At 36.9% G+C, this 27,953-nt stretch overlaps 1 protein-coding gene across 2 annotated transcripts in view; it reads right to left on the bottom strand.

Moving 5' to 3' along the window:
* Positions 1-252: 252 nt before the first annotated feature.
* LOC137391175 (BCAS3 microtubule associated cell migration factor-like) overlaps positions 253-27,953 on the bottom strand; it is a 36,289-nt gene continuing 8,588 nt past the window's right edge. Inside the window, exons 7-19 of one of the 2 annotated variants that reach the window (XM_068077553.1) lie at positions 21,675-21,835; positions 21,340-21,495; positions 20,934-21,161; positions 20,146-20,239; positions 18,239-18,370; positions 15,720-15,926; positions 14,208-14,423; positions 13,408-13,511; positions 11,351-11,532; positions 10,733-10,851; positions 9,168-9,311; positions 1,106-1,173; positions 253-658 (exon numbers count right to left, since the gene is read on the bottom strand). In XM_068077553.1, coding sequence (XP_067933654.1) covers positions 1,145-1,173; positions 9,168-9,311; positions 10,733-10,851; positions 11,351-11,532; positions 13,408-13,511; positions 14,208-14,423; positions 15,720-15,926; positions 18,239-18,370; positions 20,146-20,239; positions 20,934-21,161; positions 21,340-21,495; positions 21,675-21,835 — 1,772 coding nt within the window. In that variant the 3' untranslated portion in view covers positions 253-658; positions 1,106-1,144. The remainder of the gene's footprint in view (positions 659-1,105; positions 1,174-9,167; positions 9,312-10,732; positions 10,852-11,350; positions 11,533-13,407; positions 13,512-14,207; positions 14,424-15,719; positions 15,927-18,238; positions 18,371-20,145; positions 20,240-20,933; positions 21,162-21,339; positions 21,496-21,674; positions 21,836-27,953) is intronic. The other variant, XM_068077554.1, reaches the window with a different exon arrangement.

Genomic DNA, 27,953 nt, shown 5'->3' with positions numbered 1-27,953 from the left:
GTCAGAAAGAGCCATTTAAATTTTTATCTACACAATCGGACGTTGTCTCCAAATGAGACACTAGAAAGTGAAGGTATATGTATTCTCTACCCTATTACCTTCCTATACCTGATGATTAATGCACTATGAATGATTGTCAACTATAGGGAACTTTATGAGCTGGCCTCTTGGACGTCTTCAGAAGAAGAGAAACTAGTTACTTGAGATTGTCCATGCAGTGTCACTCAATGTTTCACAAAGATTACATATAAATATATTGTAATTATATATATATATTACTTTATGGCAATAAATTCATAATGCTTTTATTTAGAAAGTTTTATATATTGGCCATAATTATAAAAATTTTACGATGAAAAATATAGCAAGCAACTAGATAAGATAGCTTGGTTTTATGACGTAGGGATGAGGTAATGACAAAGCATTATTGCAAAGAAAAACCAAATATGCACAAAAATTTTTGAGAACTGAGTGATTATGTTCGCCAAAGCTGGCGCTAAATAGAAAATTGCAAACTAAGTATTTAAGGAGATATTATCTACTCCAAGGCTGAATATGCTTGACTTCTGACTTGAACTCGGTCAAAGGCTGATTAGAAGTTGAAGCAAAAGTCAAATCGTAGGTGCGAACTTTTAAGCTGCAGCAGACCCTTCCAAACCTGCAACAGGCGATCATAACCCTAATATCTTATCAAAAATGGCCCATTCATCTATTAAACGGCACCCACGGTCATCGCTCATAGTTTCCCTACTAATTAATGCGAAGAAGATTAGAGACGCTAAACATGAAACAATAGGCCGCTGATGACATAGTATTAGTGTTTTTTACAGCGGCACTTGAGCAATGTTACATAACACCATCAAACAGTTTAACCGACCACCCCTTACACCGACTTCACGGCTAATATAACCAATTCAAAGTGATGTACTAACCAGAACAACATTACTTGGCGTGGATTCAAACCAGAACAGGTCATGGTTGTCAGGAGATTGAAATTGTGCGGTCCATTTGCCACCAACGGGTACAAATTCATCCATCTATGCAAATCAACTATGGTCCAATTAGCAGCGAGAATAGGGAGCCGCGATAAGATGACGCCACCTACCTGGTTAGAAATAGAAAATATGGCTCCGAGTTCTTTGTATCAGTTAGAAGAAAACATCATGAGGTCTCCTACAAGAAAAACAATGAGATAGTAATGTTGAAAGAGGTTTATATAGAGGTTGAGAGCGGCGGGGTAAGGTGGCACATTATCTATGGTTTCTATAAATTTAATACACAATCAGCTTATGATGATAGACAAGTGTACATCTAATTCCTGCAAAATGGTACATATCTAACATATTTTAGAGCGCAGCCATGGCCTAGGGATCTAGAACATCTGACCTGCATACAAGAGGTTAAGGTTCAATTCCCAAAAAAAGTCACTGGTGGTGACAAGAATCGGAACCGATCTTAAATTGCTCTCTGCAACTGGGCCTGTCTTCTTCCTCGCTACTGGACTCGGACATGTCCAGTCAAGATCATGCAGCAATTGCTTGTACAGCAATACTCTTTCAAACACAAACATCCTCTGCTTGCAGTAAGGTAACCAGACACCATACTCTATCTTCGAGGAATTGCTCGTTTACATACAGCTAACATTTTAGCGTGCAAAAAGTGAAAAACAGACAACAGTTTGGACGGGCTGCGGAGAAAGCGAATGGACACCTACATGTCATGTGATGGGTACTCTTGAGGAATCATGGCATAAGAAGAGATGGCATAAGAAGAGATGGCATGCAGACAATTCAATGCGAGCAGACATAAACTGATATGAGGTGGCATTAATATGGCGGCCAGTCTCATCATTTACATATCTCACCTATGTTATAGTAATATCAGGGGAGCAGACAAAACTGTTAAGGTAGGTGATAGCTTATTATACTCGTCAGCTTGTATCCTCCGTAACCAGATATACAGAGTTTTATGTTACCCCCTTCAGCATAGCGCACGCTAGCTCTTCCACTCTCATTCTCACTGCACTAACCATATATATCAAAATATCTTGTAAATTGAATCTGTCGAAAGTGTATTACTGACAAGAATCTATGGTGGCGCTACGTATCCACTGACGTCCGTACATTCCTCCTATGATCAGGATAGTACCAAGATTCCCTCTATTTACCTCTTAAGACTAAAGACTCTGACACCAGTAAATAGCTGCCGTGCGGGTGCGTTGTAGACATGAGACATGCGCAGCGGGTTGCAAAGGCAGCCACGAATTCAGATCCTTTTAAGTAAATCTGTAATTATGGTGTGAGAGAAAGACGCTCGAGTTGACGATTCCGAATTGGTGATTGCATTTAGTTTTGTGGTGGTGCAGTCTACCTAGGAATGCTAAAGAATAAAATCATACCACTAACAAGCGATAGCAAGACTTTCTAATGGAGTCCTAAAACTCGCCGATGATGTCTTTGCTAAATCCATGGGACCGTAGAGTAATTAGCGAGATCAAAATAAAATGATTCAAAATTTCACAGGCACGCTCGTTAACGGGTAACAATGGCAGATATTATGTGATTAATGATTACTAGAATTAGCGATCACACACCAAACCAAATGCTGCTAACAACTACAGCAATCGTGCTCACGAACCACCTGGCTTCACCTAAGCCAAGCGAATAGTGAGCAACTCTTGCGCTGTCGCGTGACAGGTAATCGCGGGCAAAGAACTTCTCATCGTCGCTCCGGTAATTCGGTTGAGCCCTTCTATATCGGGGAGCTTATACATCGACAACCTACTGCGCCCCTCCTCAAATCTTCTAGCCATGTGCTGGAAGGCATTAATTACAACTCTTACCCTTAGCATACTGTATTTTATATCTTTTAATTACAAGACATAATTATTAAGAACACAGATGGCGCCAGTTAGAGGTGGGTAGGCTTTCAGGAAACGTGGCGAAATACTGAATCAGTGTAATTAAATAGAATTCCATACGTACTGCAAGCTCTAGGGGTGACATTTTTACTGTGTGAATATATTAGCTTAACAACAAAGACACAACTGACTTATTAATCTCAATGCATCATATTTCATAACCTGGTATGAGCGAGTCGGTTTATATTCTATAATACCCAGATATATCATTTTGCGTCTCTGCTCGAATCCATGTCTCCAGCTATCACTGCTTAGACTCTGTAATTTATCGATGAAATGTTAACTAAATGTAACTACAATAAAAAATTATTGCAAATGCTAGCGAGGCAGAGATCGACACACCCGGGGTGGGTAGCACGGGCTGCAGACATTTCACCTCTCGGCTCGTTAGCGAACAGAAAACTATAAAGAAGGTAAATAACCTTTTGAATTAAGTGGCTCGATTATTCCAACGATGAAGATGATGTCTGATGCACTTGCCTACCAGCAACTAGACAACCACCTGCGCCTTACACCCCGGCACACACCTTTTATTTGGCTTTGAAATAAAGTTCATCTAAAACTGATAGTGATAAAATAAAAATAAAAACGATATCAAGACCTCGAATAATGTACAGCCATAAAGATGCCAATTACGTAAAGAGCCTGAAGGAAACACAAACAGTATAACGCTTGTAACAATAACATTATTCTTGTTAGTTACCAATGTTCCTGGTTGTTTGAGAAGGCCGCGTGCTCTTGTGCCTTTTGCGGACGAATTGTAACAGTTCAGTTTTCCTTTTCCAAAAGAAATAAGGTTATTTAACATAATTCAAGCTCAAAATAGAATTTTATGTATGATTTTAACACATGAATTTGTTTGTTTCTTTCCTCAATAGTTAAGTTAAAAATAGTTTTTCATACAACATTAAACCATTATATTTTGATAGTATGGATACTTGAAGTGTCGCCAATTATTAATGTTGAATTTTTGAAGCTAAAAAATGTAAAAAATATTTCTGTAAAATTCAGTTGTCTCGCAACTCTCATCAAATAATTTACATATTATCTTTTGCAACATTCTTAAGCTAGTCCCATCGCTGGGATGAGATTACTGCAACAAGAAATTATTACGACAAATTGTGTAATTAAAAGTGCAACGCTTTGACAGATATTATTTATAAATATTCTTTCTTTATGTATTGGATGTGATATCCATCAAGACTTTTCTAATTTGGATTAAAACTGGTTGTCCGTGATGAAGCTAGACTCACTGGAGCTCCTCCAAGTCGCTGGTAGATAGAGCCGAGAAATAAAAAATGAGTGATAAATAAGTGATTAACAGGCATGGCAGAGCGATAGAGAGTGAGCTCCTAGGGCCTGCGTTAGAGAATTAGCCATGATAGAGAGACTGGGGGGAGAAGAGCGAATAGGGTGTAGATGAAGGTGACAAGAGATAATCAAACATTATCTTTATATGGGCTGTTAAATACTGAAGAGACTAATTTGCTGCAGAGGCTCCTAATCGAACATAAATCTCGTTTCGCGGCAGTGAATCCCAATTCCCAACCTAATTGATCGGCGTATAACAATCTATTGAATTCATTAAAGTTTAGGATGAGAAATATTGGAGTGACTGGCACTTGATCAACACTTTCAATAGGCCTAAAACTATGCGAGTCTCTTATTTGCGACAGGCTCTAGCTCATTAGCTGTACACTTAAGCCCTGATTCACTCGTCGCTCTTCCATAAACCCTGCAGAGCCTCCATAAACTCTGCAGAGCCTCAAACAACCCTGCAGAGCCTCCATAAACTCTGCAGAGCCTCAAACAACTCTGCAGAGTCTCAAACAACTCTGCAGAGCCTCAAACAACCCTGCAGAGCCTCAAACTGCAATTACTTTTTATATTATTTTGCAACTGCTTAGTTTTTTATACCACAATGATTGTAAAATAAATACATGTACTGTGAGGGATGCACTAGCAGAAGCACTAGATTACCGATCAAATTACATTGACTGAACAGTAAAAAATTATTTTTCATGGCTGATGGTAGATATTATTTTGCAACAATGAGGTTATCAGCTAACGGATAACCGGATTAGAGTTGATTCGCATACTTATAACTCTATCATTCTATGCGAGATATATGTTATCAGATCTTCCTCATCATACCAAAGACCTTACAAACAGTGTCGAAATGAAAAGTTTTCTTATTTATTATAACTCTTTATAGCAATTTTACGCTCAATAAAACTTAGTTGTACAAATTAGCAAAACATTCAGTAAGCCTCAAGTTTACCATTGCAAAGTAGCTGTCAATCATTTTCTCTCAAATGAATTTTCTCTTACAATTACTAATATTCATGATTCTCAATCCAGCGCCTGAAGAGTTGTCTTAAGAAAGAAATGTCAAGACTGTGTGAAATGAGTAGAGAGGTGACAATTACTGAGCTGCCTAATCAGAGTGTTGAACAATGCTGTGGACATGCCAGGCCTTAATAATCATGATATGATGAGTTTAATGAGGTTATAATAGGTGAGCGGTGAGACTCGGTGGCTGGGAGGGCGAGCGGGATGATCAACACTTGCCTCTCCAATCTGCTCAGCAAAATATAGAAAGATGAGAAGAGAGGAGGCGAAGGGCACTTGTCAGCTCATTTAACTGCTCTTCCAGCAGACTCCGCAGCATTGAGAGCATTATCTCATCATTATACCTCATCGACAGCGAGCAGCCATCGGCTGCCGTTTGTAATTTGCCTCTGACATCAGTTTCTCACAAACTGACCGGAAATATTTTTCAACCAAAAACCTTTACAGTTGACTTTCTCAACATTTATGCATTGACTTTAACAATATGTGCCAAGCTAAGTAAAATAAATTAGAATTGTGTATGAAAGCTGTGAAAAATGGATGGATCTTTCATGACGTACTCATCTCCTGTGGGGAAAAAGGCAATAAGATGATGTTCGATAATTGGCACCGATGACCTGATTATAAGTTCTTGGAGAATTGAGTCAAACATCAGCGACCTTTAAGCTGTTGAAGATTTTGCTCAACTCACCTTCCGTTATAGATCAAGCTGTCAGCTTCTATTAAACAGCGTGTTTTACCAGGAAATTAGCTGAAGAAAAAAAGACACCAACATAATACAAATTGTTGACAAACCAAAGAAGCTAAAAATGTGTTGATGAAAGTCAATAGAGAATTGGAATTAGACATAAAACAGGCTGTTTAAAAGATTGATCTAACATAACAACATCTGCTCAACTGTGAGTAGCGCATGACATAAATTTATATTGGAACCGCATTGGCTAAAATCGACTACGAAGAGACGCAGTTGGTTCGATGAAAAACAGAAGTCTTATCAGTTTTTGCCGTCAGCGCTTTGTAAAAATTGAGAAACAATCGGAATGTAAGTAATAATAGCCAGAAACGATTTCATCGCAAATAAATGGAGAAAGCAATAAAAATATACAAATCTTGCTACAAATGTTAATGAATTTGTTAAGAGGTTTGAACTTAAAAAATGATGAAATCGCTGAAGCTGGCAGCTAATGATGAAACGACATTATGTCATTGAGACACAAAATTCCATCCTTTTCAGGTGATACCCATCATTCCCTGCTAGGGATTCATACAGTGCAACGCTATGTAAATTCGCTCTAAAAGCATTCGAAAGGGCCTTGAACTTGAGCAAGCTATTTTCTGTAAATCCAACACTCATATATACACACACACACACACACACATATATATATATATATATATATATATATATATTCTAGTTAGAAGTGAGGATGAATAGGAATAAAAGAAATAATGGCAATGACTAACTTCCTACATCTAAAAATAGTAGAAATCAAACAAAACAAATTTACGATAAAAATGAAGCATTCCAGAATGATTCTACTTTATAAATTCTGTGTAGTGATAAGTGCTTTGTAGTTGAGAATATCTCCAGAGATTACATGAGCGGCTAGTCTTTGCTTATCAGGCATGTAGAATGTTTGTGTCTTCCTTTGATGACTCAAATAGCTTTAAGTAGAATTTGAGTCAATTTCTTTATAAAAAAATTATGATTAATGCAATGATACATGTTTTACTTTTACATTTGTATTTTAAGATCATATAACACTATTAAATGCAAGACTGGTCAACAGATTAATCTACGTAATAGATTTGTGATAATTCTTAGTTAGATGCAATAGAGTAATAGCCAGCCATGGCCAAATGCAGTTATATTATATTTATTCCACCTTCTACGGCCGGCTCATGCCAAGTCAATTTTACAACAAAAAGCTGATCAACAAATTGTTAAGACTTCACACAAAAATTATTTAATTTTCAAAAGATAATTAATTAAATATGTATAATGATGCCTATTATATTTGCTAAAAACCATTTCTTTTATAAGAAATATTAAATAATATAAAAATGGAGAGTATGGCTCAACAATAACTATCGTACATTGTAACAGTAAATATGAGAAATATTACAATAGAGGCAACTGTATCCTAGCTCCAAGGATGTGATAATATTACAGAAATGCGTAGGCTATCTGGCACCTGAGAGCATTGTTACACTGTCCGATAGAGTGATAAATGGGATAGCTATAGGGTAGACTCAACTAATCAAGAGAATAGACTACTGCAGACTGCGTCAATTATAAACCTTCAACCAATGTCCGCGAGCATCTGAGAAAGCGCACCAGATTTTTAACATCTACCATGATTAGTATTTTCAAATTATTTATGGGAGGATTACCAGTTATTGAAGCTATAATATTTAATATTCATATCAGCATCAAAAGATGCTTTACACATTGGCAGCGTGTGGCTGGTGCTCGAGACAAGCCCTGACCTAGAGAAGTAAAGCGGTGTGGTCACATCTAATGCTATTTGTAGCATCTAATAATTTCATTATAACAGGTTTGTATTTAATGTATAAGAGAAGAGTGCGGATAAGCCCTAGGTACTTGATTTAGCCACGCTGAGTATGCATCAGGTGAGTTAATGAAATGGGTGCCAGCTACTTAATCAGCACTCTAAACTCACTCTATGTTTACACTGCGCACTGGCATGAGAGCAAGACCCTTTCTCTGTCATGTCTAGCTATCTACCCTCGTCTCTCGTCTCCTATACTCTATCACTTGTCTCGCGCAGCGGCATTGGCTGGTCACACTCACTACTACCAGAGCGTCCAAATGTCGCAGGAACGAGAGAGTTTTTAAAAGTTACTCGCTAAGTTTGTGCGTGTAACTAGAGTGAAATTAGCGAGATAATGGCAGTTTACGAGCAATTACCAAGCGATAATCAGAGAAGCATATGTTAGCGTAAGATGACTTCAAGAAAAGAAAGGCATGACAGTAGATATTTTACCATTTCCAAGCGTGTCATTGTTCCCAACAGATTCACAAGAGATGATTGCAACTTAATAAAACAAATGTCAACAAATGCTGATAATTGCTCCGGTTATACCAATGAGCGTTCCGTGAGACCAGACCGTGTCTAGAGATGAGCGTTGCTGTTGACAATCAGGTGACAATTGCAGGCTGTTCCTGTCGGCAACCAGACTATAGCGATAATCTCCTCTCACCTAACCTTCGCTCCAATACACTCTATACCATACTTACTCCTCGGGAATGTATAAGGTGTCAACCGAGTAGGTTTGTGACCCGCTGACAGCGAGTTAACAGCTAATGAGGTACTCCTTGGGTGTCCGCTGCCAAAGGGATAACTCCTTTCTTCTGATGTAAAATCATTTTAATCCTAATAGAGGCCAGTTTATGAAATGATTATGTTCCCTGTTGTAGGTTTCAGAAATGCGCAATACTCATATGCTCTAAGCAAACTCCATGTAGTTTGCAAGTAAATCAGTGAGACTTGGTCAACCAATCAAACGGTGATAGAATTGTACTGTTTTTAAACTCGACAGTCAGCTCTAACAGAATAGAAGAAAATGATGTATTTCATCACTAGGAAAGGCATGATATCTACTAATATGAAGTATGTACATCAAGTAAAATCCTTTTCACTTCTGTCATGGGCTACCTTCCAATCTGCAGAATGTATAGCAAGAAGGTTCGTTCAAGTCTTTTTGACAAATACCACTAAGTTTTTTACAGCATAAAAAATACAGCATAATTTTTTTTCAAATATTTTACATATGATCTTCTTGCGACTATCAGTAATAGCAAAGCATGGAGCAGAGGGTCAGCTGAGCCAGCAGCATGCACAGAAATAAATTTATTACCATTTTACCACACCTGGGCTTATGCGTTGATCCTGCATAGCATCGGCCAACTGGCTGGTAAGGGACTCCACCGAAGGATGTAGCTCATCAAAATCCAGAGAATCGAATATTGGTTCAGTCAAAGCCACACGGGGAGACGAATCAAAACTGCCTGCAACTATTTAAAATTTAAAAGTAGACCTTGGCTAACAGAGCAAGATAAAATTGTAACTGCAGGGGTTGCTAGGCAGCGATCTATATATTCCCTTCGCGTGCTCACAGCATTTACAATACTCCTGGGGTACACAGGTGTGAAATACAGAATAACATTCAAACTATTTCTGTTTTACATCAATAACTGTAATAAAAAAATTTTGAGTTTACCCGCGGGAGAGCAAATATCCTGTTACATAAGAGCGGAAGATCGAGGAAGATGGAGGTCACTTGTGCAAGAGTGGGACAAAACCGTGTAAGCGGCAATTTATTAATGCAGTAGCAAAGACATGATGCATTTAAGATGCATTTATGTAAATCTGTTGTAATACAAATTACGTCAATGGAACAGCATGGGGAATATGAGACAGCAAGGAATGATAGCAGCTTTTAACTGGGACCTGTGACTGGTCAAGAATTGGGTACGCCAGCAGAAATAAGGGCAAAATGACGATCTGAGAATTGTGGAAAGCGAAAAACAAATGGTTTCTCATCAAAATAATATTTCGCTCGGGGCCAATGACAATCAGAACCATTATTGCAGCAATTAGTGGCAGTTGGTGTTGGTGCGCCTGTGGCAACAGCTAGAAAGCTGAGATGACGTAAGTAACGAGGATTGACATGGTGTAGAGGGTTGTGACAGTTGTTAGTGCTGGGAATAGCTCTGGCTGTCCAGAGCGTTTAGCTGATGAATCCTACCACAGCCTTCCGCATACCTTCAACACACGTGCCTGTACAGAAAAGTGCTGAGAGAAACCGCAATGCTTGCCATCCAACAATCTCACCCTTTCACCTCCTAACGGAAGACCTAATTTGATTCATAATTACTAGGATGAAACAATGTTGTCTCTCGTTACACACCCGGTGTCCTTGTATTTCATGTAAATCAACTACGACAGCCGTCATCAATTCAATTTACATATATTCCCATTTTATTGTCGATTCAAAGAGACAGCAAGCTTCTGATAGATTCTCACTGATAATGGAAATAATAAACGATCATGGCAGCGAGATAAAAGGGTGTGATGTCAATCCGGCACAGATCCGGCACGCTAAGAAAACAAGAGGTGTAAACTATCTGAACTTACAATTAACTTACAGTGTTTCCGAGTATCAACTTTATTAAATCCTTCTGTGAAACCTTTTAAAATTGTCTCTAAATTGTACTTTCTTTCTTGTATATACAATTTTAAGGGGGCTACATATAATGTTAAAGAACCTGAGCAAGTAGCAAGCACTGGAACCCTACATGTAATTACTGGTCTGGATTACACATAAGAAAATAATTTTAGGCATATTTTAGCGCATTAAGCACAAAGCTGAAAAAGATATGATTTGAAAAGTCACCGAATAACCTAGTAAAATAACACGAATGTCTAATATTACCAGCTTCAAGAGACTCATTCTCGAGACTGCCCGCCTGTTGTTTCCCACTCTCCGCAAATACATGCTGTTGCTTTGGACCCGCTGGAGTATTCATCGGCTGCGTTCGATGATTGTTAAACCTATAATGAAACAGTATTTTAATGTGAATCACCTAATTCACAAAAAAACATATCAAATGTTTTACCACGAAACGGCTTATCATAACATCTGAAAACCAAGAAATGCAAACTGCAGGCTTATATTGTTATTGACAAAACCTTCACATATTTTACACAGATCTGCATAATGGATGCTATGATGGATGCTTCCAGAGCCTGTCCACTTATCAAAAAATAATGTAACATGAAAAGTAGTTATCTTCTCTCTTTCAACTATTTGCGAAAGTTGATCAGAAGACATTTTTAATTGTTTCACTGCACAGAATATTAACAGTTTGATCTTGAACATAGAATGATCACACAATTAGAATAAGATTATGTTAACATTACGTGAGATTAGTTCTGAAGAAGGTATCAAAAATCCATTCACAAAGAGTTTAACTTGCAGAAAATACAGATATGTAACTAAAGCACGCGCACAGGACCAGAGAAGTGTAGATGCAGTCCTATATATACTCACTGAAGGCTTTCTAGATCTGAGCTATCACAGTTCATGTCAGCGGCTGCTGCCGAGGTGATGGAAGGAAAAAGAGCTGGAGACTGACTAAATACGACTACGCTGTTTGTGTTGTATGTCTTGAATTTAAACTGGGGGCCCATCCAGAGACGTCTGTTTGGACCGGAACAAGTTACCATTTCAACCTGCAAACACCATTCTCAAATTGGTCTTACTGGTCAAATTGGTAAAATAAGCATGAAATGATAAAAGGATAGGATATGAAGGAGAAGGAGAGGGCCTCTTACGATCCTTTTGTGCATCCATCTGTTTTCGGTCATCAGTTCACAACTATTGACTTACGCTCAAATTAGCATAAAATTCTCGTGAAACAAGACAGTTTCATAAATTATTCCAATTTTTGAGAGATAAGTCTTGAGTGATAAGAATCGAAGTGTTATACCATCCATGACATGCGTGTATCTTGTAGATCACAATAAAACTGTCACCCAGCGCTGTACCTTTGCAAGGGATGAAGGATGACTCACCTAAAGGTGGGTACCGCATGATACAATAACCTGCGTTTGAAGTTAAAATAATAACACGATGACTAAAAAAGCTGCCTTCCAAGTAGGATAGAGAAATAACCGCATGCAGGATAATTAATTTTTCTTGCTTAAGAATGAGCTAGCCTGTGAGTCAGAGATGAAGTCAATTAATAATGCTAATCAGCCCATAGCCATAGCATTTACGTGTAGCTCATATTTGTTATCTCTCCAAAAGTAATACAAAGTTGTACCAAATTGAGCACCAAAAGTTTAAAATCAAACACTCAAAAACTGAGAGCAACCAAATTTAATTCACTAAAATGCTCAAATAGTTGTTATTTCCAAGAGAAGCTGCCAAAGGTCTCCCAAGATCCCGAGAGTAATACAAACAAACTAGCGTAAGTGTCGCTGACCAAAGTGTCAAAGTTATCAAGCCAGTTGTCTGGCTAATGGGTCTAACTTGGCAAGTTAGTCATGTGGCTAAGGAGCCAGCACTAGTGAGAAAGTCGTTAACGCATGACTGGAGCGTATTGAACAAAAAATTTTTGATCACCAATCCAAATCCAAGCATACCTGTGTGTCAAGTATGAGCAAACAAATTTACCACATGAGATCTTGACAATGCAATTGGCAACGAAATGTTTAGCGAGTTTTGTAGTTACATTCTCGTGTCTTCGTAATGCAACAAAATTGACACAAGTTTTATAGTTACTCAGCATAATTTTGTTTATTGTTCTAGCCTTGGGCTATGCGATGGTGTGAGAGATCGGCCGCTTATTAGAAGGTAAATAGACATAGAAAAAAGCTTGTACTTTTATATGTATAAAACTGAGAGAGGATGTTCTACAACAGCTGTTTGACACGAAAACAACAAAATTTAAAATAGACTAAACATGCGTTAATACTAAAAGATTGCGAGGTAATTCTTTGGTTGGTTCTTTCGTCTTGTATTCATACGCTACTTTGATCACAATTATCAACGAGAAAGTGCCAGTCGTGCCGACTCCTTGTGATAACTACCAGCAATTCCCTAGACCTCATCGAAACAATTCATGGCAAATGATAGACCAATAGCTGATAGAAATCATTTTATGGCGATTACACATTTCCCATTTATTAGCATTATTGTATAACCATTTATATTCAAGCATATTTCGACATGCTAATAATTAATTTTTAACAGTAAACGGATATGCTGAACATTAGCTGTTGCATCATGAATTCTATTGGCTAACAATTAATGTGAACAGACCGCACATTTAAAATCATTGGTGTTAACAGGTGGATCATGTGCCAACTTTCAATAACTATTTTTAGTTTTGCAGCAAAAGAGCGTCTTAAAATCATCTTCGGATGTTTGACAGCAAAACAGTTTTTCCAAATCTTCTGATATGATAAAAGACTTTTGACTATTTTATAATTTTAAAAAGCATTAACTTATGACTACATAGAGAATTAATGGTTCATAATAACTAGCCAACAAGAAGTTATTTTTAGACAATAGATACATAAAACTGTTTGTTCATAACTGACCTGAGCCAACCACTCATCATCACCTTCCTCTCCAGATTTGTTACTTCCTGTATCTGAAGAAATGCTTTCCTTTGAACCATAGTGGGTGCAATATTTTTCAAGACCTATTGACATAAACAAGAGTTATCCCACCATGTCCAAGCAATAAATTGTAAGCATAACTCCAATAGTTTTGGACAAGACAAAAGCTAGTGGTCAGGAGCTAAGCCAGGGATTCCTGATTGCGGATACTGTTCTTTACAGGGATGCAACAATCAATTGTGAAGATGAACAAAGTGTATAATGTTATTGCAACAACTTGTTTATGCCAATCTGGATTTTCATCTCTTCTATACATCCAAAATAAATATCATAACACCATCAATCTTGAAAATTATCTGCACATTTCACTTATCCACAAGGAACCACATTTATATCAAATAATAGCAGAGAAAAAGCAGAAGCAGAAGAGACAGGAAACATGTCAAATACCATAAAGTGAGTTGTTTTTTTATATGTGGCTGCTGTTTGAAAACATTAGACTCTTCTTATGACCTTCCAATAACATAGCGTTTTATATATTCCGAATATGTCAATTTTTCATTACGTTTTGAGCCTTTATACATGTATTTACAGGGGTGTACAAAATTATCCTCGTCAGCTGTAGGGGGTCCGGGGAGAAAAACGAATAGAGAGAAACGCTGGACTAGGCACTTCCACCCTTCACGATGCATGCTACAGAATGAGTAATCACGTTAGAGCTAAAGTTATACCTGATAAATAATACGTATTGGGTAATCTTGTAATAGGTAATATCTCACCCGAGTCCGCTGAATAATAGGGTCTTTCTTTGTGTGCATAAGTACGGCCAAGAGGCCATTTTGCTTTAGTGATGACATACAGGTTAAGAGGTGTAGTGTCGGTTATTTGGTCAAATTCGCCATCTGGGGATGGTTCGAGCCTGTACTGCAGTAGGTCACCGCTGTCACTCAGTATATACAGTGATTCACTCGCCTGCAGTGCTTTCAGCCCAAATGCTACAGATTCAAAAAAGCCTCATACTCAATCAGGCATCAGTCATGAGAAATGGTTAAACCTTTTAAATCTTTTGGTGGATGACTCAATGATTCCTTAAGATTTGATTTATCTTAATATACTTACAATGACCTTACAATATGTTAAAAATACAAAGCTGTCACAGTTCAGGGCTACAACTTACAACAAACAAAAAATAGTTTAGAAAATAAAAGATATTATACAAGTGTGTTGAAATTGTAAATTGATTGTATAATTTTTGTTTAGAAATGTTAAGATCTTCTAAATCTTTATATATAAACCTCAGTGTTTTTCGTTTGTTGGTCTGTCGTTCGTGTGTCCAGTTATAACGATAGAGTTTGAAGAACAAAATACCCGCTTCGCTCTGAATTTAAACTCTGAACTTTCAGCTCTGCAGACAGACGTGGCATCCATTAGACTACAACTGGCATTACTATGGAACAATTGTGCACATACTTATGCACCTGCCAATCTTTAATGCCGATTGGTTAAAATATCACGCTTCATCTAGCATGATTGCGCGAGAGATCATGACGCAATCTTTTTTACTAACACTGGCTTCAGAGGAATGAATATGGCTCTTATTATAGTAAAGATTCAGACTAGCTTAAGTTACTCAAATTCATTGGGTGAAGAAACTTAGCCAATGGCAACTACACTACCTGCCACTGTTTATAAGCTGTTTTAAATCTTGAGTGAATGTGTAGCATAAGAAGTAAGAAATGTTTTTTCAACAATCTGTTTAAGAGTGTTATGGCGGTCAATTCGAGGTTTTACGGTATATAAATCTCAATGTTTGCCATTTGTTGGTCTGTCACTCGTGTGTCCAGTTATAGCGATAACGTTTTAGGAATGAAAAATTTACTTCACACTAGATTTGAACTCTGAACCTTTAGTTCTGCAGTCAAGTGTACTATCCAATAGACTAGGCTTCCAACTGGCATTACAATGGAATAATTGTGCACATAGTTATGCACCTGCCAATCTTTAATGCCGATTGGTTGAAATAGCACTTTTCTGCTAGCACACCTGAAAATTATAATTCAGTGAGAGATCATGACACCATCTTTTCCTACCGCTGGCTAGCTTCCTGACTAGCTTAAGTTACTTAAATTCATTGGGTAAAGAAACTTAGCCAATAAAAAATAAATTTTCTATGCAAAAATCTTTTTGATTACCCGTGCAGCGCCGGGCATTCATCCAGTTATTCATAAAAAGCTCAGCAACCAGAAACCCTGTGCAAAGAAAGGCTGCCATACTTGCTGCCTGACACTCACAATGACGTCTCTTCCTCCCCCGAGACCGAGCGAAGCAGGCAGCTATGTTTCTGTTGGGTATGTGTCTCCTACTGGCGCAATGACTAGACCACTCGGGTGATTTGATTTGGTACACGGGTTCAACAATGCTACATTCTGAATAGCTTTTCAATACTGGATTCTCCATAGCACCGTTGTTATATTTCAGGTAGGTTGAATGCACTGAGTCTACAAATGAGACAGTAAATCAAACAGGTCATGTTTACTCCTATGAACATGGTACCTCAGAGCAAACAACATATATATATATATACATATATGCGCCGTATATATATACATGTATATGTCATTTGAAGAGATTCTCAAGACAATACAAGAAGACAACTCTAAACTCTGCAAGTTGAGTATATTAAAATTAGACCATTTTTGACTAAAACTTTCTTGTGGCAGCTACAATGATGTTTTGTGCGTGGAGCTTGTCAGGCTGTGACTCGTGTGTCACAGCCTGATGAGCATTACCACATGAGCACCACCTGATGAGCACCACCTGATGAGCACCGCCTCATTAACATGGTGATCATGAGGTCACAGGTTCGATTCCCAACCACTGCACTTTTCTGGCGGTCCATGGACAAGACCTTTGCCTAAAACACACTTATGACCACCATGATGAGTGCGAAACTTATTGCCATGCTGACTCAGACATCGCCTAGTCAAACAAGGTCCGTGATGCTTGTAGTTGAACTAAGACAAGGCAGTGACAGGCTTCTGATTCAAAATGGATGAAATGGACTTGGACAGATAACACAAACCTCATGCAGTGCTATTTTATGAGCAAACCTCAGAAGTGAGGCTACATGGGGAAGATGCGACAACTGCAGATAGAGATGCACCCAGAATTGCCTCTCACTGCTTAACAACTTGCTACACAGAGAAGCAACTTAGTCAAGAAACAGCTAATACCAGAACTTGAGATCGATGAAATCAGACGACATATGACCCAAACGACTTCTACCAATGAGAACTGTGTACCTAAACACACTGTAGGGCACACACAACATCTTGTGCTGACTTATCTGTTAATGAGGACATGCCCCTTGAACCTGATACCCTTCACCCAAGGGTGAAAGAGCTTATAGACAAAATAATCAACGAGCTCTCAGATCCCGATGAAATCAATCACTGAGACTGAGGAACTAATCTAATGTACGGCAACCACCGCACTAGAGACGATGGGTAAAATCTTGAGGCGAGAGATAAAAACTCCAAGGTCTCTGGTGGAAGACTCGCGCTTGAGTAAACATTACTACCTACTGGAAAACCATTTATACTTATTGATACCTCTTAGTGTAGGTGATGAGAGCTCAATGAGTATCATATATGGATACCTATTAGTGTAGGTGATGAGAGCTCAATGAGTGACATATATGGATACCTATTAGTGTAGGAGAAGAGAGAGCTCAATGAGTATCATATATGAATACCTATTAGTGTAGGTGATGAGAGCTCAATGAGTATCATATATGAATACCTATTAGTGTAGGAGAAGAGAGAGCTCAATGCGTATCATATATGGATACCTATTAGTGTAGGTGATGAGAGCTCAATGAGTATCATATATGGATACCTATTAGTGTAGGAGAAGAGAGAGCTAAAAGAGTATCATATATGGATACCTATTAGTGTAGGAGAAGAGAGCTCAATGAGTATCATATATGGATACCTATTAGTGTAGGTGATGAGAGCTCAATGCGTATCATATATGGATACCTATTAGTGTAGGAGAAGAGAGAGCTCAATGAGTGTCATATATGGATACCTATTAGTGTAGGAGAGGAGAGAGCTCAATGAGTATCATATATGGATACCTATTAGTGTAGGAGAAGAGAGAGCTCAATGAGTATCATATATGGATACCTATTAGTGTAGAAGAAGAGAGAGCTCAATGAGTGTCATATATGGATACCTATTAGTGTAGGTGATGAGAGCTCAATGAGTATCATATATGGATACTTATTAGTGTAGGAGAAGAGAGAGCTCAATGAGTATCATATATGGATACCTATTAGTGTAGGAGAAAAGAGAGCTCAATGCGTATCATATATGGATACCTATTAGTGTAGGAGAAGAGAGAGCTCAATGAGTATCATATATGGATACCTATTAGTGTAGCAGAAGAGAGAGCTCAATGAGTATCATATATGGATACCTATTAGAGTAGGAGAAGAGAGAGCTCAATGAGTATCATATATGGTTACCTATTAGTGTAGGTGATGAGAGCTCAATGCGTATCATATATGGATACCTATTAGTGTAGGAGATGAGAGCTCAATGCGTATCATATATGGATACCTATTAGTGTAGGAGATGAGAGCTCAATGAGTATCATATATGGTTACCTATTAGTGTAGGAGAAGAGAGCTCAAAGAGTGACATATCTGGATACCTATTAGTGTAGGAGATGAGAGCTCAATGCGTATTGTATATGGTTACCCATTAGTGTAGGAGAAGAGAGCTCAAAGAGTGACATATGTGGATACCTATTAATGTAGGTGAAGAGAGTTTGTCTACCACAGCAGGCTCAATCACTTCTTCCAGTCCAGAACTTTTTTCATATTTTGTAGCCTTGTTCACTACATATTGATTAACATGAGTGCGAGCAGTGGCTTTACCTGTTAAACAAAGAGTCCCACATTCACGGCATAAATTATTATTATTATTATAACACAATTTGCTGATTATGTTTAGGCATGAGTCGGCACATAAGCAACTAAAATGGTTTACAATTAACTAAATACAGTCTACAAATGGTCTTTCGTTTACAACCACAATTTATATCAACTGTAATCTGCGTTTTAAAACTATGAACGAGATTAAAGTGTCAGCTAGAAGAGAAGACAATTTTCAAACGCTGAACAATTAACAGAATGGCGGAAGCTAGATTGGCGAGTATTGCGTAATGCAGAGGTGTTACATTCAAAGAAGGCCAATCTATTAAGTATATTTGTTAGGTGGGGGTAACCTTGTCTAAACTAAATTAATCAAAATGTGAAGAATGCAGAGAGAGCATATATAGTGATTTCACAGTCTCGTACATGTGTATTATTCTGTGTAAATTGGATAGCTGATGATTGGAGACAGAGTAAATTATAAACTATGATCATTATACAGATGCACCTGATGATGCACCCACTGATGCACCCGCTGATGCACCCGCTGTCCAACATCATCAGTAGTGTTACTAGGTGCATATTACCTCTAAGCCATGGAGTAGCGACTTCTGTAGGTGGCATAGTGATGAAAAACAGGCTATACGCTAGAGAATATAGATTCTCCAAATTACGACTGGCCAGCATTTATGTTTACTTTAATTATGTCACTTTTTACTTCTTTTTGACACATTTCCTTGTTGTTTTTGCCATAGAAAGACTACAATTGGCTGCCTCTGCTGTTTAAATATCATGCCAGTCGCAAAGCTAATTCAAGGAAGTGTTACAGTAAGAGGGCTATAAGACCTTTTGTAATCTTTTGGTTTTTCCAGCTTATTATCTTTCACAATCATTCCAGCATGTATATCATATACTATATAAATATTCCAGCATTTATAATATCATATACTATATATATATTCCAGCATGTATAATATCATATACTATATATATATTCCAGCATGTACAATATCATATACTATATATATTCCAGCATGTATAATATCATATACTATATATATATATTCCAGCATGTATAATATCATATACTATATATATATTCCAGCATGTATAATAACATATACTATATATATATTCCAGCATGTATAATATCATATACTATATATATATTCCAGCATGTATAATATCATATACTATATATATATTCCAGCATGTATAATATCATATACTATATATATATTCCAGCATGTATAATATCATATACTATATATATATTCCAACATGTATAATATCATATACTATATATATATTCCAGCATGTATAATATCATAAACTATATATATATTCCAGCATGTATAATATCCTATACTATATATATATTCCAGCATGTATAATATCATATACTATATATATATTCCAGCATGTATAATATCATAAAATTCATCTTCCTTGCCATATAAAACCGTAGGGTAACCTTTATCTTCCTGTTTCTTCTATACAACTGAAGCCCTAGTAACACTGCATGCAGCTATTTCCTGGTAGCATAAGTACTTTTAGCACAATAAAAAGGGTTCAGCTAAAAAGTATCTGATGTTCATATGGTCTCTTATCAGCTAAAATACATATGAAATAATTATCTCAAGCTAATGTGAACGTGAAATAAACATGAATAAACATGAATGCTGTCAACTTGCAAACTGCTGCCTGTAGACTTGAAAAACTTATAATAACTGCCGAGTAGTCACAGTAATAGATTCAGTAAGCAATCGTAGCCTTACCTCCATATGGACAAATTGGAAAGAGATGAGTCGTGCCACGGGCTGTGCAGACAGCAACCCACCTGCTGTCTAAAGTAAAGGTCACATCCATGACCTAGAGTAAACATACATCTAAAACACATCTACAGCTAAAGGTTATTTATAGTTGAAAGAAAGAAAACAATATGTATTACTCTGCATTTTTAGGCAACAGAAAAATGCATATTATTAATTGCACTATTTGAAGTTTTATTTGTTAAAAGCATGATTGGGTTTGTAACTTGGAGTTTTGATGAGGTTCTACTAAACAAACACAACACAGCAAGTTCACTTAACAAAATCAAGATAAAAATTGCCCAACTACCAAGCAAACAATAATAACCAGTCACACGCAGGTGAAAGTTTTTTTTCAGTTGAACTACATCACCTGGAGGTAGTACAGGCGTTTGACAATCAAATGAATTCAAATAAAAAAGTTTGCGCAACCTCATGCCATGTTTCTTGAGCCCATGCTCTGATCCCACATCATGAATGTGTATCATTAATTGTTATGAGGAAAAGCATAAAGAAGCCCTTTAGTACATAATTGAGGAGTTGTCTTACTAGTGACTTACAAATATGAAGTATTACAACAGGTGATTTGATGATTCGAAATATGTTTCAGAGTCCTGCCCAAAACTGAAAAAGCCCTGCTTAAAGTACTTCATCAACTTCAATCATATTTAATAAACAAAGAAAACAGAACACTACTTTTTACTTTCGTCGTTAGAACTTAAAATACGATGAGAGAATAATCAGACAATGACTACCTGCGCAGTTGTGTCACCTCTGTGAAGCGTGTAGAGGTGCTGGACACCTGCCTGACTAGAGCCATACATATCTGCCGTGAGCTGGTAAATGTGGAAGTTTTGCCCCTCGGTACAGGCAGTGAAGAGCAGGGTACCGCTGTAGTCAAATTTGAGCATAGCAACTGGCTGCAGGCATGCTTGAAAATGACAGATCACTTCTGGCCCACAGCAGGTGCCGTCTAAGGTAAACTACAAAAAAGAGAAAAATTGTAAATTATTTTCTGCATGGGTGTAAAGAGGTTGAAAAAGAGCTGAACAACACCTGCTCAAGCTGTAACCATGATTCTACCGATGAAATACATATTAATTCAATGAAGCAAAGACGAATGGCCCGTAGAAGACAACTTCACGTGTTTGTGGAACTTACATGGTCTGATAGCTGATCACAGTTGAGCACTGTCACTACACCAGGTGTAGGTGAGAGACCAGGAGAAGAGCTGCCACTGCCTCTATGAGGTTTGTGGGAGCCTGTAAAATTGCTCATCAGTGACTCTCCAATCGTTGAAACTCCTTTGGCCACCGTCTAAAAATTATCGTTTCATATGGAACTGAGATAATGAAATGTTGCAATTTTTTACACAAAAATTCAAATTTTCTGTATGCTTTTGAAATGATTGCTGAACTGTTTAATCCAGCAAAATGGCTATAGCAAAGATCAGAAAGCTGGTAGACCAGCTCGATACGATACAAGCATGTGCTGACCTTGGCTGTATTTAGCACAGTGGCCGTGTAAGATGTGGCTGATGTAGAGTTGAAGTCACCATGACTTCTTATGTTCCCAACGATCCTGCAATCTGCATATGCTAACCAGGCACTGCCGAGGGATACTGGGTTAGGATTAGGCCCTTCAGCGGGAAAGCATCCTACAGCAATTTTGTGTGAGGTGTAGAAACATGAGTATCCCCAACAGTTTTGTGGCAAGTCATATTTGTCAGTTAAATTTATTGCAATTTATTTGCACCAGATTAAAGAACCGCTTCATTATAACTCTTAACGACATACAGTACAAAAGAGTTTACAAGATTATCATAGATTTAGACTAGTCAGAACTTGTGAACATTGCGGCCAACAATTTAGGGGCTTCTGTCTATAAAATAGGGGACATTAGATCATAAACTAGGAGCATCTGTCTATAAAATAGAAGTTTAAGCTAACATCATAGGAGCCATCGGCTCCAAATTTAGTGAAGCAAACTATAAATAAATACGAGTAAATTCGAGATCCTTCAAAGCATTATAGCAACTAAATTATTATTGCCATGTATTACAGTATATTAAGAATTATTAGTAATTGTTTGGCTTTTAGGTATATTATGCTATTACAAGTTCGAGTAGATGCTTATGACTTATATTATATTATTATATTATAATTATATAATATAATAATAATATATATAATTATATATAATATATATATAATATATATATATAATTATATATATAATACCACGACCAAACAAGAGTGAAACGATTGATTGGGAGAATTATGATAAATGCACATGTGCACACAACTCCCGAAAAATTATCCGTTAACGGCCGTCACCAAACCCTTGCAACGAAATCCTATCAACAAATTTAACTATTTTTCAGTAAAGTCGTTTAAGTATAATAATGATACAAAACGCATATAAACCTATTTAAATATGTTACCAAGCCTTTGAAAGGTTACCGCAAATTCCTAATACTAACTCACCTGATCGGATTCTACACAAATAGACAGATTTTTTTGGACGAAAGTCGCCACAAAACGCTTGAAAAGCTTGGATTAATAAAAGTTAAGACCGGAAATTGAAACGCCGGGCGACAGAGAATAGAACGATAAAGTCTTAGGCGTTTCACGAAAAAAACGTGCGCTTTTCACCAGTCTATAGCATTGTCGAATTGCCGAAGGTTTCGGCAAATAACATTGAGTACAGAAATCGTTTCATTCTTGCCGATTTCCATTTTTTCATTTTCAATTTCATTTGCCGACATATTTGAATACTTTCGCATTCTAACTGATGTCCAACGCAGTGTCAGTAAAGCAAATGACGATGATATTTTTTAACGTTTCTTATGAGATTATTACAATAATTAATTATAAGTTTGGATGACTACGGAACACTGACTACGTAGTACAGATTTTCTAAAAATCTATATAAATATCACAACTTCGTGATATTGTTAGCTATGCCATTTTGAAATGTAAAAAAACTGTGCTTTGGTTTGATATTATTACTATATAAATAATATTGGTTATTCTAATAATATCAGTGCATTTTACTTCTAATATTGGCCAATATTGCATTTCTCTTTTTGCAGGAGAGATATAAACATATAATCTTTTCCTTTCATTATTGCTATTTGTTGTATATAATAACACCCACACCCAATACATTACAGCTACCATTGCAGTTATCCTATTTGACTGCTAATATTGCATTTCTCAACCATCAGTACCCTTTCTTTTTCCAATATCACTTTGGTCGTGGGCTGTATGACAGTGGAATTTCTAGTATATATAATTATAATTATATATTATATAATATATAATATAATTATATTATAATTATATATATATATTTTCTTTATGTCCTAAAGTCTACTGGCAGTCTTGTTTTACTCTGTCTTGTCTTTGTTTCATGTCTAAATTAGGTTATAGAGTGACATCTTTGTTGTGTGTGTAATATATATTATCTTAAAACATTGTAACATAGATTTCCTAATGAGTTAGAATAGTTCTAAGCGGAAACAACTAGAGAATTTCACCGTGTACACCAGCGGCGTAGTAGTGAAATTCTCAGTAATATGTTGTTAACAAAAAGGTGATAATCTGAACCCAAAATGTGAAGTGGTTTGTATTTGTGGCCAGAATAATTCAATTTGAGCTTCTATAACTTGTGGGTTTTTCCGCTGAATACAATTTGTACCTTTTGAACCAAATTTATCCTACAATGACTGACATTGTTACAGACATGATTTTTTTGTGATATAGCCATACAAGTGTACATTATATATATATATATATATATATATATATATATATATATATATATATATTAACTAAAAGCAAGTGCAAAAGCATATAAAAAGAGAACTCTACACTAAAAACCTAAAAGATTATTAATGGAGTATGAAATATTTGAAAAATTATTGCGAAAAAAGTAAACTTTTAGTATTTGCGTTACAAATTTGTTTCGTGTGGAGCACTCATCAGACGCGATTGTACTAAAATGAAAAGCTTTACCGAATGGGTAAAGCTTTACCGAATGGCATTCGGTAAAGCTTTTCGTTTTAGTACAATCGCGTCTGATGAGTGCTCCGCACGAAACAAATTTGTAACGCAAATACTAAAAGTTTACTTTTTTCGCAATAATTTTTCAAATATATATATATATATAAATATATATATATATAAATCAATAAAACAGACTATAACTTCAGATAAAACACTTTATTACTATTAGTTTCATGCTTGGTAAGAGCAATCCTCAGATGCAGTGTTAGCACCAGTATTGTTTACTTATATACAGCTGGAACTATGGAAATTACTAAAACTTCATAGCTGGAAGATTACGGATTCGTAGAAGCATTAAGTTTTAAAATTGGACAGTAGGAACTTGCTAGCGTGTCTGCAGGCGCTGACGAGTTCAGTGCGTTTGTTTAATGAACCAAGGTGTGGCCTGTATATAATATAAAATATTTCTTGTAGACACAAAGTACAGTTCTTAGAGCCATTGGCCAGTGGTATGGACTGCTCTAGTATTCTCCAGTTGATGGAATAGTTAGTGTTTGAATCCTTCAATCGCCATATATGCTTGCTGAGTTCAGTGGCAGTTCTTTTATTTTGTTATGTAAACGACGCTTTATGGTTGTTATAGCGCGTTTTAAATGAAGTTTCTGTTAAGCCAATGTAGTTAGCTTCGCCATCGTGGGAGGTGACAGTGGCTTGGTAAATTATAGCAGACTGCAAACATTTCCCCTTTAGTGGGCGGTTGGCTTTTACACGGCAGTTGCAAGAATTTGCTGGGGAATTTTTCCTGGTAGATTTTTCGCCCTTGAAGAGTTTTAGGTTGTGCGAGTCGATGATGTTTTTTACGTTTTTCATACAGCTGTAACTGATTTTTAGAGTGTTCTTGTTGAATATGGTGTGCAGTGGGTGGTTTTTGGGAAATTCTTCTCTGACAATTCTTAAAAATTGTCTGCCAATGTTGGTTGCGACATGTTTGCTGAATGGGGGGTTATACCAAGTAGTGTTACGCGTTCGGTTTTTCCTTTTATTTTGAGGTGTTGTTGCTATAGGAGAGTATTGGAGTTTGTGGTTGTACCCACTATTCTTTAAGGCTGTTTGGTAGATTTTGGTCGATGACTCGAATGTATTGCGGTCAGAAGAGAGCGCGCAAAGTCTGCTGTTTATACCTGCTGGTAAGTTTATACCTGCTGCTCCTATAGCAACAACACCTCAAAATAAAAGGAAAAACCGAACGCGTAACACTACTTGGTATAACCCCCCATTCAGCAAACATGTCGCAACCAACATCGGCAAAAAATTTTTAAGAATTGTCAGAGAAGAATTTCCCAAAAACCACCCACTGCACACCATATTCAACAAGAACACTCTAAAAATCAGTTACAGCTGTATGAAAAACGTAAAAAACATCATCGACTCGCACAACCTAAAACTCTTTAAGGGCGAAGAATCTACCAGGAAAAATTCCCCAGCAAATTCTTGCAACTGTCGTGTAAAAGCCAACTGCCCACTAAAGGGGAAATGTTTGCAGTCTGCTATAATTTACCAAGCCACTGTCACCTCCCACGATGGCGAAGCTAACTACATTGGCCTAACAGAAACTTCATTTAAAACACGCTATAACAACCATAAAGCGTCGTTTACACAACGAAATAAAAGAACTGCCACTGAACTCAGCAAGCATATATGGCGATTGAAGGATTCAAACACTAACTATTCCATCAACTGGAGAATACTAGAGCAGTCCATACCACTGGCCAATGGCTCTAAGAACTGTACTTTGTGTCTACAAGAAATATTTTATATTATATACAGGCCACACCTTGGTTCATTAAACAAACGCACTGAACTCGTCAGCGCCTGCAGACACGCTAGCAAGTTCCTACTGTCCAATTTTAAAACTTAATGCTTCTACGAATCCATAATCTTCCAGCTATGAAGTTTTAGTAATTTCCATAGTTCCAGCTGTATATAAGTAAACAGTACTGGTGATAACACTGCATCTGAGGATTGCTCTTACCAAGCATGAAACTAATAGTAATAAAGTGTTTTATCTGAAGTTATAGTCTGTTTTATTGAATTTAACTTGCTCTGATTTTATCATTGAGCACTCTGCTCGGATCTTACGCTTTTACTTATGTATATATATATATATATGTATATATATATATATGTATATATATATATATGTATATATATATATATGTATGTATATATATATATATATATATATATGCTCCACTATATATATATATATATATATATATATATATATATATATATATATATATATATATAGTGCTCCCAACAAGGCAACTCCAAACCAAAATCTATCACACTAGAGACGATCCTAGATGCAGACTGTGCAAAGATGCACCTGAGACCATCCAACACATCATCAGTGGATGCAAGCAGCTAGCAGGAAATGCATACACTGAGCGGCATAATCATGTCGCAGGTGTTGTGTATAGAAGTCTATGTGATGAGTATGGCCTTAATAAACCACAACACTGGTGGGAAGCTCCTGGTAGGGTCAATGAAAATGACCGCGCTAAGATCCTCTGGGACTTCTACATCCAAACTGACAAGCATGTCCAAGCAAACCAACCAGATATAGTGGTGGTAGACAAGGAGAACAAGAGGGCTACTATAATAGATATAGCAGTACCCAATGACTACAATATAGCCAGCAAAGAAAAAGAAAAGGTAGAGAAATATCTCCCTCTTGGAGAAGAGATCGAAAAATGCTGGAATGTAAGAACAACTGTAATCCCAGTAGTCATTGGGGCACTGGGCGCAATAACACCGGCGCATAAAATGTGGCTTGCCCAAATACCAACAGCAATCAACTCAGGTGAGTTGCAGAAAAGTGCGCTATTGGGAACAGCTAAGACCTTGAGGCGAGTGCTCAAACTCCCAGGTCTCTGGTAGGAGACCCGAGTTAGAGCAGAAATTACCACCCATACGGGGTATCCGGGGTGAGGAAACATTTTTTATATATTTATATATATACTCTGTGATATAGCCATACAAGTGTACATTCATATATACATACACTTATACTATGTGATATAGCCATACAAGTGTACATTCATATATACAAGTGTACATTCATATATACATACACTTGGGCTACAGTCTGACTGGAATTATAGAATGGTCTAAAGCTGAATTTTCAAAATATTTTAACCTAACTGTAAAGCCATATACCTGCAATATTACGCTGTACATACGGTATATCATATTAATTTAAGGATTGTTTGCTCTTGTAATAGCTGCACACTCCAATTATTTTATAGTCAGATACAAACAACAACAAGACCACTAGTATATCTCATGTTCATGCGCAAATTTGCAATGCATGCTTGAAAGCAATTCAGCTAGAGCTCGGAGGCTCTGCTTTTTTGCAAATATATCATTTTTTTTGTAATTAAGCTTAATGCAAAAACACATGAAAAGCACCACTTGACATACAAACTTTGAACGAGCCTAGTGTATATCCAAAATAAATGGCTTCTCTATTTTAATCCATTAAAAGATGAATGTGATAAATAACTAACAGTGAAACTTCTCATCCCCAATAAAAAGGGTCACACCTGTCTTTACTATAATTTTCTAGCATTTGAGACAAACCGGTACTATTTTATAACATATTTATTCTATAAAATAAGAAACATAAAACAACGCTAAATATCGTCGACAAATCTCGCTGATTAGATATCCAGAGTACTCTTAGAGTCGGTCAGATTACCT

Source organism: Watersipora subatra, chromosome 3, assembly GCF_963576615.1.
Source record: "Watersipora subatra chromosome 3, tzWatSuba1.1, whole genome shotgun sequence".
Lineage (NCBI taxonomy): Eukaryota > Metazoa > Bryozoa > Gymnolaemata > Cheilostomatida > Watersiporidae > Watersipora > Watersipora subatra.
Note: the sequence above shows the minus strand (reverse complement) of the source record. Positions and strands in the feature narration are given on the sequence as shown.